Genomic DNA, 15,352 nt, shown 5'->3' on the forward strand with positions numbered 1-15,352 from the left:
GCCACGGCCCCATGCCACCCCAGGAGGGGAAAGGTTTTTGTCTCTCAGCTTTTCCTTTCCGGGGGGGGCGGGGGTGGCGTGGCGACCACCATCTTATAAGGTCCACAAAACAGAGGTATGAGCTTGCCATGATGCAATTTTTGGCAGAAATTTCCCTGCACTTAGTTACTAAAATACAGAAATCCAGAACCTCATATCTCTTCATTCTCAGCAAGGGAAAACTATCAAACACTGCCTTTTCAGCAGGTTCGATTTTGGGGGGGAAATTCTAAATAATAATAGTGAGTTTTCTGTTGAAATATTGAATGTAATCTAAGTAAAGAGAAAGTAAAGTGAAAATTACCAGCTACACAGGCAGGGGTGGGGGTGGGAAGGGAGGTATACTGGGGTTCTTGGTGGCAGAACATGGGCACTGGTGAAGGGATGGGTGTTTGAGCATTGTATGACTGAGACTTAAGCCTGAAAGCTTTGTAACCTTTCACATGGTGATTCAATAAAAAATTAAAAGAAAAAAAGTTGTCACAGCCTGAGCTAAAATGTGGCTTTGCTTTGGGGACTGGAAAGGCAGCACCTTGGGTAGGGCACTTGCTTTGCATGCAGCCAACCTGGGTTTGACCCCCAGCTTCCCATATGACACCCCCTCCAAAATAAAAGGTAAGTGACCAGATCTATCCTGCATCCCTTTAAAATAATTAACAGGGGCTGGAGTGCTAGTCCAGCGGGTAGGGCCTTTGCCCCGCACGCAGCCGACCCAGGTTCGATCCCTGGCATCCCATATGGTCCCCCAAGCACCACCAGGAGTAATTCCTGAGGGCAGAGCCAGGAGCAACCCCTGAGCATCGCTGGGTGTGATTCACTGTAGCACTGTCATCCCATTGCTCATCGATTTGCTTGAGTGGGCACCAGTAATGTCTCCATTGTGAGACTTGTTACTGTGTTTGGCATATCAAATACGCCACGGGGAGCTTGCCAGGCTCTGCCGTGCAGGCAGGATACTCAGTAGCTTGCCGGGCTCTCCAAGAGGGACGGAGGAATCGAACCCACCTGGGTCAGCCGTATGCAAGGTAAACGCCCTACCCGCTGTGTGGATCACACTCCAGTCCGGGTGTGATCCAAAAATAAAATAAGTAGTAACAATAACCCTAGTGTGGCAGTTTTTTTCCCAGCTAGTTGTTCCTCAGAAACAGGCCATCCAGTCATTTCCTGAGTGGCGGTCGTGACTTTTCCCTGCGTTTCCCCACCGCCCCCGCCCCGCCGGCCCCATCTGTTGTCTGAGGGCCCCTCTCTGTCGCGGGGGCTGGGCCCACCTGCTCCCTCTCAGCTGTGCTGAGCGCTCTCCTGGAGCTATTTTGGGTCTCAGGACTGTGACTGGCCAGGGCATGACCGTGCCAGCTGACCTCAGAGGAAAGTCCCCCCCGCTTTCCGCAGCAGGCGGGCCCTGTCAGCCGCCGCTGACCACGCGCTGAAGCCTCCTAAAAGCAGTGTTCTCCCTCCCAGTCCTGACGAGGCCCCGCTATGAGCTCTCACCCGGTCGTGGGTCGTGAATCCCCAGGCATCCTCCGACGGCCTGGAACCCAGCGGGGCTCCACAACCCCACGCCTCCTGTGCTCTCAGACTCGCTTCTCCCTCACGAGAAGTTCACAGCCTCTCCTCTCTGGGGCACTTGCCTTGCACATGGCTGGCCTCGGTCTGATCCCCATGCACCGTACGATGTCCCCAAGCCTGCCAGGAGTGACCCTTAGGCAGAGCCAGGAATACGCCCTGACCACCCCACCAGGTGTGCCCATCCCCTATAAACTGTCTCCTATGATTCCAAGCAAATGTGACCTCCGTCGCTTGCCAGGAATCACTTTTCCTGGCCCTCTGGAAAGCGTGGTTTGAGGCTTGAAGCATTTTGGCACCTCACTTTGGCTGCCTTCTGGAAGCACAATTATGCACAGAACACCTTGGCATCTCCCAGCATCTGCGAGTTGCTCCGTGGACGTTTATTGGATGCAAATGGCGTTTACAGCAATTACTCACTTATGTGACACCTTGATGTAGGTGTTGCTGATTTACTCATCCAAAACTAAACATGGCCCCGAGTCAAGGAGGGGGTTCAAGCAGAGAGCAAAGGCCTCATGTGTGAGAGGTCAAGTCTGACTCCTGCCACCCCCAAGCACCAAACCATTGGGGTGACAACTGCCAGACCGAGTGTCATCCATCATGAATGTTCCCAGTCCGTGCCGCCCAGATAACCACCGCTGGTGACTCGCATTAAGTAGACAACTTAAGAAACCAAGAACATGCCATGACTCTGAACGTTCTACCTGCGATCTGTCCGAAATAAGTACAGAACTTTGCTTAAGATTGGTCTCCAAAAGAAAAAAAAATTCTTTATTTGTCTTAATAAAGAATCAAAATCACAAAAGCTCAACTTACAAAAGTATGACATTGAACGGGTGAAACTGGAGATTTGCTTATGGCGCTACTAGGTTTCGATTTGGGGACTTGGCTTTGACAGGTCACGTATGACCGAGACACAGGGACACACACAGGAGACGCGGTAAAAGGAAGCGCGCGTGGCCTTACCTATCCCTACCGATCTAGTCCTTCTACAAAAAGAGGCGAAACACTCAGGTCAAAGGTCAGCAGCTCACCCGTGGGCCAGCCGGTGCCCCGGGAACGTGGCTGCACAGCTGGGACGACAGGAGCCACTGCCAGGGTCACTCGGTCAAACTTTATTGAACAGAAAACCCACAAAGGTCTTCCCCTCTGCAGAGCCCCCCGGGAAGGAAGGCCCTGCGTCTCAAAGCGCGAGTCTACCTCGCGTCTTCCCTAGATCGAGTCCTGCTAGCGCACGCCTCGCAATGTCACTGATTATATAAAGTAGTACACTTAGTGTAATCTCAACATTCCAACAGGAATCAAATCGGACCAGCAGAACCGTTTCTGCCTCTAAGGTATCTATGTACAAACACGCATGCAGACACACACATCGGGAAAAGTTCCTCGGGCATAAACATGCGACGCTACTGCTGTCTACACGCCAGGTCTATGTAACTACGTACAGTATATATATATATTAAAGCTCTTCAGAGTAGAGGTGGGAGAAGCCGTGGGCGTGCTTTGCTGTTCCTCATCAGTCTGGAGCGTGGCTTCCCGGGAGTCTGACTCTACGCTTTTGCGTAATCATGGAAGCATCTCATCTCATCCCCCCCGTTGGTTCCGACTACTTCTGTGCCACTGCCGTGTCCGGTGAGGAAATCTGGCAGGGGTCAGGGGAGCCAGCCCACACGTGTCGGTGTCCAGCAGCCAGAGAGCCGAGGCCGTCAGTTTGCGATGGCCGGGGGGCCCTCTGGCAGCAGCGAGGCGAAGAACGTCTTGAAAACCAGCCAGGCTGTGCTTATAAACGAAGGGCTCGTCTGCTCGTCCTCCAGGGCGTCCCGGTCCGCAGGGGGGAAGTTGGGGTCTTCCAGTTCAGGGTCAGGACCTTCCTGCAGCCAACAGAAGGAGGGGAACCGTGGGTGACTGCGGCGGGCACCACTCACTGCCGGGGAGGGCAGAGGGCACCCCGGTTCCCTTGCGGGCCCGGTGCCCCCCAATCCCGGCAGTCAGAGGGCGGGGCCCAAGGAATGGGCCTGGACCGAATGGAATTTTCTCAAGCTCCCAGAGCACAGCTGTGCCGGTGACCTTAGAGCTCTGAATAATCTTGGCAGCCATTATCGGAACAAATTAAAGATCTCCAACTAGTATTAAACTGGCAATTAAAGCTAATCACTTCCTTAAATATGACATTCTGCTAATTTTGGCAATGTTCTGAGTTAAACTAAAAATGGAAACCCACGGTTCTAAAACGATACTAGTATGGCAATTATGTATAATGTAAGTTATCTTTTAGACATGCATTAAACTCTTGCATTAAAAAATCCTATTTCTCTCTTCTATTTTCTAGGAAATTTATTCTGGGAGACATGCTAAATATTTCTAAGCTTTAGTTAGAACAGCAATCCAGGGGTGTTTCCACAGCATAAATCAGTGTTACGAATTATACTCAAAATATGTAAAAAATTATTTTATGTCCAGATGCATATTGCCACAGACAAAAACCATTAAGATAGATTTTATGGCTTATTTAATGTTTTTAAAATAGACATCCTCGGGGCTAGAGAGATAGAACAGCGGGTAGGGCGTTTGCCTTGCACGCAGCCGACCCGGGTTCAAATCCCAGCATCCCATATGGTCCCCTGAGCACGGCCAGGGGTAATTCCTGAGTGCAGAGCCAGGAGTAACCCCTGTGCATCACCAGGTGTGACCCAAAAAGCAAAAAAAAAAAAAAATAGACATCCTTGAAGTTGAAAAAAAAAAAATCTTAAAAATAGCCCAACCAAATGGTCAAAGGAAAAAGGAAACCCCAGCTGCCATAAGCAGCTTCATCTGCCTGTCCCCACACTACATTTTACACATTCCTACAAAATTCCGGGCTCTTTCTGAGCTTGGGGATGTTTACAGTTTCCCCGAGACTATAAATCCTATCCCTCAGGCTCTCAGAAGACTAAGCGATAACACAGCAACACCTGGGCAGATGGTGAAATATAGAACCTAAAAGTCTTAAAATAAACAGTCCCCCCATCATTCCGGGTACGAAAGACATTAACCTTATCTGAGCAACACAGACAGAGCTTAGATTCACAAGGCATCTCCAGAATGTTCTGACACTGTTTGATAAGTAACACAAGGACCCAGTTTTCCCATAAGAAACCCACCAAACGAGTCGTCCCTAACTTAGGCCTACACCATGTTTCTCCCGGCTGGGGAATTTCTCTTATTTCTAACGCTGACTCTGGGCATCTTTCCCCCTCCGCGTGTCCATTCTTGAAAATGCAGAAGAGTCGGGGAACTGGGAACGGACACGGAGACCCGCCATCGCCACTCCCGCCTCACCCGAATGGTAAGCCACGCAGGAGACCCAGTGACGCGACTGGGGACTCCGGCGGTCCCCACCCGCACCGACTCGCCGGGACCGCGGGAAACGCCGTACCTGTAAGTTATTGTTGGGGTCCTGGTTCACAGCGTCATGAAGAGGACCGTCGTTCGGGAAGTTCTGAAGCGGCCTCTGTCTGAACGGGAACCAGCCCACGTGATGCCTTGGGAGGAAACAGATGTGTCCACTGAGCCATGTCCAGGGCAGCCCAGGGCCCCTCTCGCACCCAGAAACTGAGCAGTGCATCCCTGACAAGGAGCCCACAGCCAGGCCAGGCCGCAGACACGCAACCACACGCCGACTGTCCCACTGGCCGGATGAGGGCTGTGTCACCCACCACTGCCCGCCCAGCCTCAGGAAGAGCAGCTGACACAAAAATGTGCTCGGGGCCGGAGACTGCTGGCCAACCCAGCCAGGAGTGACCCCCGAGCACAGCTGGATGTGGCCCCAAACAAACAAAAGATATGCTTAATGAATTCTTTAACTACAATTTACACTTGAAGACCTGAACTGAGGGCGGGGGCAGGGGAGGCTGCGTAAATACAACTTGTGATTATGTCACATGTAAATAATATGAGGTACATTTAAGGTTTAAACATAATTTTAGAGACTACGTTATAAGGAAGTGGCCAGAATTTTTATTGGGGAAAACTAAACCCCAGCCTTGAATATGACAAAGTTTTAACAATGACTGGTTTTGAAAACAGGGGTATTAGATTGTTCTCATTGTTTCTTCACTGAAAACAACGACAACGAAAGCTGTGCTGGTCTCGGGAAGCGAGCCCAGGCCTCACACAAGCACAGCTCTCCCCCGAGCTCTACCATCCATCTCTTTTAAAAAAAGATCTGCAGCAACCAAAATCCCACTGCGTGACTAGGAAGATAATTTTCTTTCACTTTGAACCACAAACAGACATGGACGACCCTAGGCCAGTGTTGTCAGTGTGGACAAGCCGGAGGCACCAGCTGGCGCTGACGTGGGACCTGTGTGATGCAGGCTGGAGCCGCATCCTTGGTCCCTCTGCTAGATGCCCAGAGAGTAGCTGCCCTCGCTGGGAAAACCCAACTGTTTCCTGATATTCCAGGCTGGGGGATTGGGGCGGGGAGGGGGGTGGGAGTGCGGGAAAACGTGTCCCCTGAGACCCTTTACTCTAAGCCAGGAGTGGGCAAAGCCACAGGATGGGCCAATCAAGGCACTGGGGCCGGGAAGGTGATGACGGCTTGGCCTTTCTCCTGCCAGGAGACTAGAGCCTGACTTGACTAGGCTAGAGCTTAACTCCTGCTCTGACTAGAGCCCCCGGGAGGCAGTAAGCAGGCTCACCGGCCCCACAGAGGAGAAGAATGTTCTCCGGTTGACACTTGGTCAATGTGGTCTTGGCAGTGTACAACCAAAAGGGGAGGCCCCTGACCGCAGGGGTCAGCAGATGCATTATTAGTAGTAGTACTATTATTGTTTTGGTCCACACCCAGCGATGCTCGGGGGTTACTGCTGGCTCTGCACTCAGGAATCACCCCTGGCAGAGCTCAGGGGACCAGATGGGACACCGGGGATGGAACCTGGGCGGGCCACGTGTAGGCAAGTGTCCCACCTACGCCCACTGGACTTTTCATTCCCACACGCCGCACCACGCCATGAACACGGAGACTTCCCCGAGAAGAGCGAAGTGCCTGCAGCCTGGCTTGTGGGGAAGGGGGAGGGCTCGGTGGTCAAGTGCTTACAGGTACATAACGACGGTGGCGCCCATCACCATGAGGAATCGGCTCAGGGAGGAATAGAAGTACAGGATACTGAGGAAGACGGAGAAGGTGGCCGCGGAGTAGGTCCAATCCAACCAGTCCCGGTTGAGCTCATCATCTTCCTCCACAATAGGCCCGCCTTGGGCATTCATCCGCATGTTCTGATTGGCCCCGGGATTCACGACCACTTGAGGAGCAGCGTTCTGATTGGCGGGCTGGTTTTCAGCAGGGAACTGATTGGGAATGGGGGCTGGCGTGGGCGCAGAGACCATAGGTATCTCCTGCCCACCTGAAGGGGGCACAAAAGCCCCCGATGCTGCAGTGGCCGCTAAACTGAAATAAAAAATGAAAGGCAGATACTGTTAGGGGCAAAGCACTGGGTTTCCCAACACCTTCTTTATTGCAAGGGCCTTTCACTGTTTAAGAAAAAAAAAAATTCTAAATATCTAAATACAGGGAGCTGAAAGAGAACAGCAGGGAGGGCACTTGCCCTGCATGCGCCCGACCCGGGTTCCAGCCCTGGCACCCCAGACGGTGCCCCAAGCCCCGCCAGGTGTGATCCCTGAGCCCAGAGTCAGCCCTCAGCAACACTGGGTATGACACCCCCCCCAAACCAAAAATAAACAAATCAAACCAAAATAAATAATTTCCAAACGCTTAGGGGATACAAGTTGGACGGGAAAGTAACACGTCAGGGCTGATTCCACTATGGTACGGACCGGCCGCTGGCACCAGTACACAAGCCAGGAAACAAAGCAGGGTCACCAGCACCTACCCCCGCCCCCAGCCCCGCTCCCCGGGGTGGCCGGACTCACTACTGCATGTAGTACTGCCTCGCGTACAGCTGCTGGAACCAGGACAGCTGCAGCCACCCGTACGTCGTGTAGCTTGAGTAGCCAGGCGCCAGGCCTTGGTACGCTGGCTGGACAGCTGCCGGCCTGTGGGGGAGGAAAAAAAAAATTTTTTTTAAGTGCTCATTTTGAATGGGTTTAGGGAAATTAACATGAAATTTAAGTTATAAACAGGAAATCCAGTGACAGAGAAAGAGAAACGGGCAGTGCGACCGTGACACAGTAGGCCTTTCTCCGCGCCCTGGTGCTTCTGACCAGGCCTTCCCACCACGGTGCAGGCCCCCTGACCCGAATCCCTAACCAGCAGACTAACACGAGGATGTAAACACCAATGGCCTGGGGCCCCTGGACCACTGCCCCCATTTCTGACTTTCCAAAACCTGCCTGCAGTTTCATCCCTTGAAGATCAGCTCTTAGAAAAAATAAATAAATAAATAAATAAATAAATAAATAAATAAATAAACAAATAAATAAATAAAGCCCCATTCCTCCCCAAAAAGTCATTCCCCAAAGCCAGCGCCTTTCTCACAGTCACCTCTCCCCCACAGAGCTCAACAGCGAGGGGCAGCTAGGGGGGTGTGTGGCATCAAACTCGCAGCTCGCTGACCAGCTGAGACCTGCAGGGGGCACAGGCTACTCTCATGGGCCCCCAACAGTCCCAGCGTTCTCTCTCCCCGCCTTCACAGAGGGCTGGAACCAAGACCTGTTTGTCAGACGCCAAGTTCAGCTGACACTGCCGAGGGTAAGGGGCGTGGTGCTGGCTCCGGCCCGGGGCGGCCTGGACGGTGAGGGACTCTGCCAGCATGCCCACCCAACTCAGGAGGAAAAGATGGGGAGTTGGCAACAGGGTCATCTCTGCTGGTCAGCGACTCAAAACGCTCAATGCACCGGGAGGTATGATCCAAGCAAATCCAGTCTTAGGGCAAAACCCAAAACCAGATATTGGAGTTTCATTCTCTTATTTTGCCAGAAAATGAGATTCTATCCAGTAATGGAGCAAATCATCCCATTTATGTGTAGTTCAAGTAACCGTACTGTGGATTTTTAGAATAGACACGGGTTCTGATCATTTACTGTGCCTGAAAGCACGTCGATGAAGCGCTCTTAGCTCTGATGCCAGCATTCCAGAGGTTTCTACGGCTGCCCACTAACATGTGTCGTGGTGACAGCAAAGGTTTAGGAATTACCTTCGAATTCGTAAGGGCAAAGAGGGACACACAGGTACAATAAAACTTTGGTCATTATCACCACTGAGCACAACGAGGGCTGTGTGGAAGCTTTTTTGCCTTTTTTGGGGGGACCACACTGAGCAGTGCACAGGGGCTACCCCTGCCAGGGCTGGGAATCAAGCCCAGGACCTCACTCGTGCAAGAACCTACCCCCCTATCCCTGAACCACGTTCCTGGTCTCAGTCTACAGGCTCGCCGACTTCCGTGTCTGTTTGAAATCCCCACGATCAGAAACAAAACACCTCATTCCTCAGCTTTATCAAGAATCAAGCGCTAGAAATTACTCAAGTAAAAAAAAAAAGTGGGGGGGCAAGAGGAATTAGGGACTTTCACATTCTTCAACTCGGTTCATGAATTATTTTTGCCACGAGGAGGGGATGCCCAGAAGACACGACTTCAGGAACCATAAAATCCAGACACCAGAGCCTTTCATCATTTCCGATTTCTGCTCTACAGGAACATTCTTTAGTTCAGTGTTTTCCAAAGTGGGTGACACCTGCCCAGGGGCTGGGCCCTGGAAAGAGGCTGGGCGGGTGCAGGAGTAGCCTTGGGTACAACTGGGGTGGGGGCCTCACTTCCTATTTGTTCACTTAATGTGGATTTTCAGGGCTGCGCTGAGTAATTTTTCTCAAAGGGGCAGTAAGCCGGCAAGTTTGGGCACGTCGGCTCCAGTTCCTCCCCGGTCTGGCTTCAGTCACCCCCCAGCCCTCGGCAAGGACACTCCGGTAACGGTCATCCTCTCCTGTCACTGAGGGAACAGAGAACAGACCAAGCAAAAGCCTCCCAGCAAGCAAGCAGCTGTGCGATGCTCACGGCAGTGGCTCTCCCGAGGCCGTGCTGGCATGGCATGGAGCGGCAGGCACCATGCAAGGCACGCCCTAGCTGGAGGGCTGACGTGTACACCATGGGTGACACGCACAGCACGACTTTCCGTGTTCCCCAAAGTCTGTGCGCCCCACCCTGCCGGGGCAGAAGTGTCTACGTGTCCCGTTCCTGCACCTGCTATCACGGAAACAAGTCCCGCTCTCCATCTGACACAAACGGCACGCATGTCACCTCTGCACCCGCGTCCTCGTGACAGTACTCACCTTGAGACATTCTCTCGTGCAGGGGGCGAGGGGGGTCGAGGGGCTTCTCTTTGCCTTAAACCATCACTCGAGGATTCCGGAGGCTGCTGACCCTGACCATGGTCACCAGCAGGCGGCTCTGCGGCCTCAGCAACCTAAAAAGAGTGTTAGGATGAAAATCAGAACCGCGGGTCCGACGCAGGACTGTCCAGAGTCAGGCTGGAGGGGTTATGTTTTTGTCCCCAAGCCCGACCTCTGATCAGGACAGAATAGTTGCAATGTAATGAGGCAAAAAATATTCTGAAATTCGTTCTGAAACATATCTCTGTGCTCTGAGATCTTCCGTGAAGTTATCCTTGCCGAGAAAGCTCCCTGATCATGTCATACTCATTTAGTGTGCTAAGTTTAAAAAATCAAGGAATTACAGGTGACCAACAAGATTTGTATCAAGACAATCCAAACAGCAAACCGACAAGACAAAGTTTCCACGGCTCTGGAGAGCTGCTTCGGGAAACAGTTTAAGGCGAATTTTAAGAGTATCACCACATTGGAATATTAATACTGTATACCTGAATCAAAACCGAGAGATGAAAACTAAGTGGCTTTTAGGGGCATGTTCTCCTGGAACACGTATTTCCCCTGCTGTTCTCTGTGTCTTTGCTTGCCTACTTCCTCTGGGGAAGCCGGTGTTCTTTTGAACATGTACTTCTCTCTTTCTCTCCCCTCACACCTTTTTACCTAGGACTCAATTAGAAACTTTCTTGCTTCACCCTCCCTCAATGAAAGAAAAATAAATGGTTTTGTGTGTCAAAAACAAACATGGCATTTACTAAGTGCTCTATCAACTAAATGATCACAGTAAAAATTCCCAATGATTATAGGAATGCGGGGCTGGAGGGATAGTGCAACGGGTAAGGCGCTAGCCCTGCGTGTGCCCCAACTGGGACTCGATCCCTGGCAGGCCACGTGGTCTCCCGAGCACCCCCAGGAGTAACTGCTGAGTGCAGAGCCAAAAACAAAACAAAAAAAGCTAACGTATGAACTTTTCTATTCTTTTTTTGTTTATTTTTTTTAAATTTTTTGGCTATTTGGGTCACACCCAGAGATGCACAGGGGTTACTCCTGGCTCTGCACTCAGGGGTTACCCCTGGCAGTGCTCAGGGGACCATATGGGATGCTGGGAATCGAACCCGGGTCGGCCGCGTGCAAGGCAAATGCCCTACCCGCTGTGCTACTGCTCCAGCCCCTCTCCCAGCTTTTTTAAAAGAAACCTATTTTGTTACTTCTAAGCTTAATGAATTCCATCCACAGCCCTTTTCCAGCGCCATCTGTGCCTGGTGATCTGGACACACCGCTGCTAGAGGTCACACCTGGCCCGGGAGAGGGCGACACGTCTCGCTCTGCTCTCCCCGCCCGGCAGTAATAAAAATCACCTGCCGCCACGCCGGGCGAACCAGCTCTCACTTGTGCGGCCGTGCTCCCACTCCCCAGTTCTCACCGGGGAGGTACCCTCTGTGAAAAGGCGAGGAAAGTGCTCCGGGGCCTGACAGAGTCCCTCGGGTGTGCGAAGGACAGCGATGCGGCCAGGGGGAAAGGTGCACACACCTTGGTGCTGGTCTCCGGCACCCTCGGGGGATTCTTCACGCTGCACACCAGATGCATGACGTGCCGCTTCTCATTCTGAAAGCAACGAGGAGGCGAGGAGGGGCCTGAGACTCCGCGGGCTCGGGTGGGAGCGCTCAGACCCGTCCCAAAGCAGTCCTGGGAAGAGACGTACCTTGGGCAGCAAGTCCCCGAGACACTGATGATCCAACAGCAGTTTCCCGGAGTAGATGAGCCTCTGGTCCTCCGGACGCTAGGGTGAAGAGAGAACGGCCCGGGTCAGCACAGAGCCCCGCAGGCTCCCAGACAGAGGAAGGGCTGCAGAGGAGTGATCTGCATGTGAGTATGTGTTTATCCTCGGGAGCCCAGAAAGACAGGTCTCAAAGGCTCTACAAACAAGACCTCCATTATTTAGGAAATAATTTTTAGGGGCCGGAGCAATGGACAGTGGGGAAGGCGTTTTTGCCTTGCACACTTGGGTTTGATACCTGGCATCCCATCTGGTCCCCCAAGCACTGCCAGGAGTGATTCCTGAGTACAGAGCCAGAAGTAACCCCTGAGCATCACCAGGTATGACTCGAAAAGCAAAAACCAACAAAAAAGAAAATAATTCTAAATGGATCTCTAACATGCAAAAGAAATTAGCCTTGTCCCACAGAAACTATCAAAACTCGGTTTCTTTTGTGAGGGAACTGGGAGTGTTCCCAGCAGTGCTCGGAGGGTCCAGGACCACTCCCTGAAGTACTCAGATGCTCAGTGCTTGGAGCCTGGCGACGCGGCCAGTCAGCCAGCACCTCCTGCGGGCCAGGCTCGTGCTAGGGCCTCTGAGCCAGCTCCCCAACCTTCACTTGACCAAACTCCTACAGACACTGTTTCCTGTCACTAAAAACTAAATGCTATTTCAAGCTTCTACAGCAACTAACCTCAAAGCCCTGTTTGCTCTCTGTGTAAACTCAGTGTGCCTGGTGTGTTTTCACTGAAACCAGCGAGCATCATCCTGAGAGACGGGGAAGCAACACCCCACTTCAAGCCCCCAGAGGGATCTTCCCTGGCACACGGAAGCCGTGATGAGGGACAGCCTGAAGGCGACTTGTCCAATGTCACCTGCTAATGTGTTGAGGCTCCACATTCCCTTAATCTATTCCAGTCACTCAAAAATGCTTTTATACAGATGCCACTTTAATTTTATTTTTTTAAGGGGGTGGGTAGGGAGGGTCAAACTCAGGGTGTCACCCAAACAAGGCAAGTGACAAATGCCACTTTAAAAATCACTTTTATAATGTGGAGTGCACGCCCAATTCAATCAGCTTAATCAACGGCTGAATAAATAGCAGTACTCCTACATTAAAAATAAAAATCACTTTTATTTCCTTTAAAAGCCCAAAAATAATAACCGCCATGGCCAGGAGATGCGGTGCAGTGGCAGCGCACCTGCCCGGCAGGCCTGAGGCCAAGGGTTCGATCTGTGGCATGGCCCCACATGCCAGGTGTAATCCAGGTGGCAGTGCTGCTTATGATCCCTGGCACCATGACACAAGGACGTGATCTGTGGCCCGTGGCAACCAAGCGTGCGGGCTAACACCCTAACCATAGCGTGTGACCCTGGTCATCACAACAAAGGGAATGAGGAAAAACAGTGACCTCAAATGATGGGGACCAGGCGTCCCCAGCCATTCTGTGTGTGCCCTTCCAACCTGGTGTCTCTCCCACACCCCCGCCTTCCTGGGCGGCCCCTCACCTGGTGCGGTGGCTCTCCATTTACCCCGTTTCACCTGCGCTCCCCTTTAGACAATCCTGGGTACTCGCTCCTTACTCCTACCCAGAAAACCTGATCTAATCTAGGTGGAAGCCAGGAGCCTGGAAGGCGCCGTCAACTCTTCAGCCTACTCTGCAGGAATAACCAAGCCCAGAGTTGGCAATAAGGCCGTCCTCACCAAGGAGCTGAGCTTATAAAGCAACTTTTCTCAAACAGAACCAGTACATCTGCTTCCATATATATATATATATCAGGTGGGGTTTGTTCTGTTTTGTTTTGACACTGCAACACAAACTACAGAAACACATACACAGAAGCCCTGGGCGAGGCAGGGTCCCACGAGCCCGAAAGCACCCCGCGTTGGCAGAGGTCTGCAAACCCCTGCCAACTGGGATTGGGCTGTTCTTCCTTTTAGCGACAGGCCTGAACCGCCACACCCTGGTCTTTAACCCAGAGAGTGGGTTGAGATCAGCACGCCGAGCCAAGACAACTCGGATACAGCACGGACCCTCGCACGGCAGAACAAACGGTGAACGCTGCCCGGGAAGTCATTTTTTTTAAAACAGAAATTTGCATAAAACTGAGAGCCCCGGAGTTTCCACTCAGGGCCCGGAGCAGGGCGCTCTGCCCAAACCCTGCCTTTCAACACATGACGCAACTCCTCCTCGGTTCTCCTCCACCTGCTTCCCCCAGCCGTGGCCCCACCTGGTTTTTCTGTTTCGTTTTGGGTTTGGGTAGGTTTCTGAGCCGCACCTGGCGAAAACTCAGGGCTGACTCCTGGCTCTGCCCCCAGAAATTACGACTCCTGGCCAGCTGGGTGGGTGGGGAGGGGTGACCATATGGGACTCCGGGGATGGAACCAGGGTCGGCCGCGTGCAAGGCGAGCGCCCTCCCCGCTGTCCCCTGGCACCAGCTGGTTTCTCGGGCGAGGCCGGTGGGAAACAGCGGTCAGCAGCGTCCAGCAGTGCCCAACGGCATGCTTCCAAGGCCCGAACCCCGCTGAGTGCGCGAGGCCCTCGGGGGAGCCCCACACGGCACGCTCGGGCGCGCGGGGGTCCCCGGCCCGTCCTTGCTACAGGGGCGCGCGCGCGTGCGTGTGCGCGCGGGGCCGGCACTTACATAAGGCGCGCGGGGCCAGCGCTGACCGGAAGGTCCGGCGCCGCCGCCGTCACGTGGCCCGGGAGGGCGGCGCCGGGGCTACTGCTGACAGATGTGTCAACCAAAACAAAGCCACGGGCCAAAGTCCCGGAGTCCCGGCGCCCGGGCGTCCCCCAGCTCCGCAGCCGCCCCGCCCCGGGCCCGAGCAGAGGCCGCGGCCAACTGGACAGGGCGGGGCGCCCCGTGGACGGGGGCGCAGGGAGGACACGGAGCTGGCTCCTGAAGTGTCCTGGGCGCTGAAGGGGGGAGAACCCCGCTCGCTGGCCGTGTGGCTCCAGCCGCTGGCCTGAGGATGGGGTGGCACCTGCCCCTCGGACCTTGGCGTTCTCCGATCCTGCGGGTGCAAGCCCCCCGAGGAGCGAGCCAACGCCCGCCGAGCCTGTCCCTCGGGGGGCGGTTGGGGGGGGGAAACTGAGGCCGGGAGGGCGGCCGGGGCCCACTCAAGGTCACACGGCTGCGGCTCGGTGGCAGACGGGGGTGCGGCGGGTGGTGCCAGGCGTGGGGAGTGGCGGGCAAGTTGGGGGGCGAGCGGCGGCGGCAGGCGGGTCCCGCCGGGGAGCCGGTCCCCGGGCCGGAGGGCGCGGGGGAGTCCGGGCTGGGGGAGTCGGGGCGCCCCCCGCCCCTCTCACCGGGCGCTCCGGGTAGACGCGGCTCAGGTGGGCCTTGAGGCGGCCCACGCTCCAGCTGCGGTCGCTGCTCAGCTCCAGGTCGCGGTGGCGCTGGTTGGGGCTCTTCACCAGCAGCGTGACGGGCTCGGGCTCGGGCTCGGGGTCCATGGCAGCGTCCCAGCTGCGGGGGGCGGCGGCGGCGCAGCGAAGCCTCCGCAACCGGCGCTCCGCGTCTCTGGGGCGCGCGCCCCCGCCTCGGCGCGCCTCTTATAGGGCCCCGGCGCCCGGGCTCGGCGTGCAGGAACCTCTGTGGCCGCCGCCCATTGGCTGAGGCGCAGGCCCCGGCCCTAACGTGGACCAATCAGCGGCGGGAGCCGGGGC

General features: G+C 54.3%; 1 protein-coding gene across 2 annotated transcripts; it reads right to left on the minus strand.

Annotated features, from left to right (window-relative positions):
- Window positions 1-2,355: 2,355 nt before the first annotated feature.
- On the minus strand, window positions 2,356-15,229 carry HERPUD1 (homocysteine inducible ER protein with ubiquitin like domain 1). Of its 2 annotated transcripts, XM_004600647.2 has the most exons (8): window positions 14,993-15,222; window positions 11,625-11,702; window positions 11,453-11,527; window positions 9,869-10,002; window positions 7,516-7,638; window positions 6,683-7,033; window positions 5,021-5,126; window positions 2,356-3,476 (listed from the first exon to the last, which is right to left on the minus strand). In XM_004600647.2, exons 1-8 carry the CDS (start codon window positions 15,137-15,139, stop codon window positions 3,312-3,314), a joined length of 1,179 nt encoding a protein of 392 aa, XP_004600704.1. In that variant the 5' UTR covers window positions 15,140-15,222; the 3' UTR covers window positions 2,356-3,311. The 2 variants fall into 2 exon arrangements, with proteins under 2 accessions (XP_004600704.1, XP_004600705.1); XM_004600648.2 differs by lacking the exon at window positions 2,356-3,476 and having other exon boundaries at window positions 5,047-5,126; window positions 6,840-7,033; window positions 14,993-15,229.
- Between the last annotated feature and the right edge of the window lie 123 nt (window positions 15,230-15,352).

Source organism: Sorex araneus, chromosome 8 (genome assembly GCF_027595985.1).
Source record: "Sorex araneus isolate mSorAra2 chromosome 8, mSorAra2.pri, whole genome shotgun sequence".
In the NCBI taxonomy this organism is placed as follows: domain Eukaryota; kingdom Metazoa; phylum Chordata; class Mammalia; order Eulipotyphla; family Soricidae; genus Sorex; species Sorex araneus.